Here is a 3,864-nt window from a genome sequence, read left to right as displayed (position 1 = left end):
AATGCGCAGTGAAAGATCAACTGTATTGTAAGATTATTCTGGTGTTTTAGCTTCTCAAAGTAAGTTGTCTATTTCCACGTGCCTGAATTATAAGTGGAATGTAGACGGTACATGGTGAATCTCTCAGTTCTAATATGATTATAGAAGATTATATTATCATTATAGAAGATATACTATACATATACTATAGATACATACATACATCAAAAGAGAAAAGAAAAGCATATTTGAGGCAGTGGGAGTTTTCTGCTATAGGGCTTCTGCTCCAAATCATAAAAGAGCCCCATATTTTTGTCATTCTCATCTACAGTTTTTGTCTACTGCAGTTTTTTGCACAATATAACAGGTCATAATGCTGCTGCAATAATTTGTTGCTTTTTTCTTGTATGGTTATCTTAAGCATTTGTGCAGAGAACAGGGAGAGAAATCCCTTCTGCTGCCCTTTGAATAATGTGAGACAGAAGCAGAGACAAGACTAGAACAGTCAAATATGTGGGAGTTGCGCAACATCATGAGTATTAGCACCAGTGTTCATAGTGTGTGGAGAACTTTCTGCAGGTTTGCTTTCTGCATTACTATTACTACTGGAAGAAGTTGTGTACCTTGCCTCTAACTTACTACATTCAGTTGGACAGAAATCACAAATGCATGGCTGCCGGGATATGTGGTTATGTAAGGGGAGGCTGTGTTCACGTTAAATACCCCATCATGTGCAATAAAAAAAATCCAGTTTTTGATTGTCATATGTAAATGAGTATGCACCGTGTACACACCTTCACCTTTTTAGCTAGGATTCACTTTGCAAAGTAAGCATATACTTTGCAAATTAAACACTCGCTTTCTAGATGAGCAGACCCTGCCTCTTTAGTAAGTCAACGCTATTGTCTTTATTCCTCTCATTCAGCATAACATGAAGACAAAACAGGCAAAAACTCATATATTTTTAAGTGTTGGATATATAGAAAAGCACATAAATGTAATTTAGTGAGTTTCATTGACACAACATTGTAATGTCATATTTAATGTTTTAAATGCTCACTAATTCAATGGATATTAATATGTTTAAATAAATAATATATTATTCAATATTTAGATTTGTGTTTACAACCAGTCATAGTAATGTTCTCTTTTTATCAACAGAGCAAGTAAAAACAGATCAGTTTATGAATGATAAGAAATCACATGAAGTTGTGATCATGTCACAACTGGTGGAGGGCATTGCAAATATCTATCACATTAAACAGGTAAATGTCTGCAGTTTGTTAATGTTTTTTTCTATATGGATGATGACGGTTTTGGGCATACACACTTAATTCCTTGGGCTCATTTAGTTCCCTAAAACAGCAGAATGTTGCATTTAGCAATTGGTGACCAGAACTCTCATGGTCCACCACTGCCCATTCTCTTCAATTCCCTATTGGGTACTGAGTAAATATGGAGCTGAGGAGTGTTAGAAAGAGTGGGCCACAGGTCAACCATAAGAGATGTGATCAATGTTTGCTTAATTCAGTTTTCTGGAATGTTTGGGTCGCAGGTGCTTGGCAAAGAAAGCATACACGCAGGCACCAATAGGTTCCGGATGACCCCTGGCTGCTTGGATGATTTTAAATACCAAGGGTAAACTTTAAAGTTTTTAAAGACTAAAATTTATTTTACTTTAAAATGTGGGTCTAGAAGGTGTTCTTTGTGTATTCCCAAAGCTAAACTACAGATAAAATTAAAAGTTACCTTTGCACTGCAAGAGTTAAATGCTTGTTTTGGTGTAGGGGGAACATAAGCAGCAGTTTTACTTGCCTCATCCCTTGCTCCCCCAGCAGCTGGCGCCCTCCTCTTCTCTCGGATGGTGGGCATGCCCTTGGTATCCTCGCATATAATCCAGGCCTGCCATGACACCGTGTGCCTGGAAAAGACAGAGTGGCTTCGGGGGCCCAGTCGTGCAGCTGGGAGGAAGCCTGCCATATTTTACGCCTAGACAAAACGAGCATATAACCCTTGCAGTGTGTGGGGAGCCCCATTGCAAGAGAAGCTTTTGATTTAACCTGATAGGATCAATAATTATCTAAGTTAGTATGCTCTAACAAGATATTCTGGACTTGTCATTTTCCACCCACAGTATGTGTTTTTCTGCGGTGGCCATTTCCATAAAAACAATTATTAAAAACATCTTATTTAAAGGAGAACTATGAGTTTTGCAATTTTACAAGCAGTGTAGAAAAGTCCCCCATGTTAATTACTACATTTTCTCTGTTTTGGTGTGTCTACTTTCCAGACAGTAGGAAATCTTCAAAAGGCTGCAAAAAAGATAGTGTGGACTTCATAGCTGTTGACAGCAGAGATAGCAGACATACAGATGTGCTGTTTTAGCAGTGGTGTTACATTTCAAAGTCATTTGTGATCTGTGCCAAAAAAGCTTCTAGTCTGGAAATCTAAGTTACTAGTATTCGAGCATTAAAAAAATTAAAATAGGTCAATTTAACTTGCCTTATTTCCTACTGATTTTTTGCTAGGTTTTACTTCTTTCATTCATGCCTCAGTTAATGTTTTCTTTTGAACGAAATAATTTCCTATATTGGTTCAGTTTTTTTCGCGTACCATATTGCTGTAATCCTTAAGTAAATGGGCTGTTTATTTCATTATTTTTTTGTATTCAATAACTAATAGGTACAAATGATTGCCAGTTAAAATTGATAACTTTAGATGACTTATATCTACATAAATGTGCACACTAAAATTAATCATTTGAAACTGAAAAGATGTTGAATTGTAGGGCTGGAACATAGGGAATAATGACGAGCCTGGCAAAGGCTTCTCTCTCCATTCTCTTCTGCAATATGCTCCCCCCCCTTTGTCTGTATACACAGTGGCCATTTATGTACATACTGCATTAATAACAGACAGGTGAGCATGGAAAAAAGTATAAAGGACTGCTCATAGGTACACTTTTTTTCCTTTAACATTTTTACAGATCATGGTATAGTGGCTGCAGGACCTAGTGTATATAATAGCAAATCATTTATTTTTGGTTTTGGATAGAGTGGGGAAAGGTTAAACTTTATGCCAAGTTGTTAATACAGGATGTGTCCCTGCTGGAGATTTTCACCTTTTCTACTTGTGACCATTTTGACTGAGCCAAAAGTGAGAAGACATCCAGCAATTGAGTTGTCACTAGAGTAAGAGATGAGCGGAACATGGGGACAATTGTTTCTGTGACAACTCTCTAAGAGGGGAATTCTGTTTATTTTGTAGACATTTTCTCCAATTTTCTGTTGCATCTCTAGGACAGGTGAAAGAAAATCTCCCCTGCAGGACACAAGTAGCAAAAAATAGCTTTATTTACTGAAGTTCTGTAGAAAATTTTGACATTTTAAAGGGGGAAATTTTGGAAAATTGAATTACCCCCTCCAATCTGGCCCCCTCTCCCTCCTGCTATACTTACCTTTCAGCGAATGCTCCTTCCCCTCCGCGGGTACGCATGTACTATCCATACTCCGTACTGCCTGCTAGCGCAGCCCTGCACTCTGGATTTTGAATGTTGCTCGCAAATGGCACCTTCTGCCATTTGAAGCGCTTCTTGCTAATGAGTGCTTACCGTTTGAGAGTGAAATTATAAATCCAGAATGCAGAGGTGCGCTGGATGGCAGTACAGAGGACGGATAGTACACCCATACCAGCGGAGGGGAAGAAGCGTTCATAGAAAGATAAGTATAGCAGGAATCGGATAGAGGGGGCCATATTGGAGAGGATAATTCAATTTTCCTAAACTCACCTGGGAAAGTGGACTCACCCTTTAACGAAAAGGTAAAGAATAGGCCTCTACCTCCTGAGCTTCCCTGTTGGTCCTTTTATGTGATAAAGGGGCTGAGC

At 38.4% G+C, this 3,864-nt stretch overlaps 1 protein-coding gene across 1 annotated transcript in view; it reads left to right on the top strand.

Moving 5' to 3' along the window:
- Window positions 1–3,864, top strand: part of METTL25 (methyltransferase like 25) — a 107,850-nt gene that overhangs the window by 18,269 nt on the left and 85,717 nt on the right. The window contains exon 3 of the mRNA XM_018552908.1: window positions 1,141–1,244. Within this exon, the coding sequence (XP_018408410.1) occupies window positions 1,141–1,244 (104 nt within the window). The remainder of the gene's footprint in view (window positions 1–1,140; window positions 1,245–3,864) is intronic.

The sequence above is a fragment of the Nanorana parkeri genome, unplaced genomic scaffold (assembly GCF_000935625.1).
Source record: "Nanorana parkeri isolate BGI_ZX_2015 unplaced genomic scaffold, ASM93562v1 scaffold101, whole genome shotgun sequence".
Classification (NCBI taxonomy): Eukaryota; Metazoa; Chordata; class Amphibia; order Anura; family Dicroglossidae; genus Nanorana; species Nanorana parkeri.
Note: the sequence above shows the minus strand (reverse complement) of the source record. Positions and strands in the feature narration are given on the sequence as shown.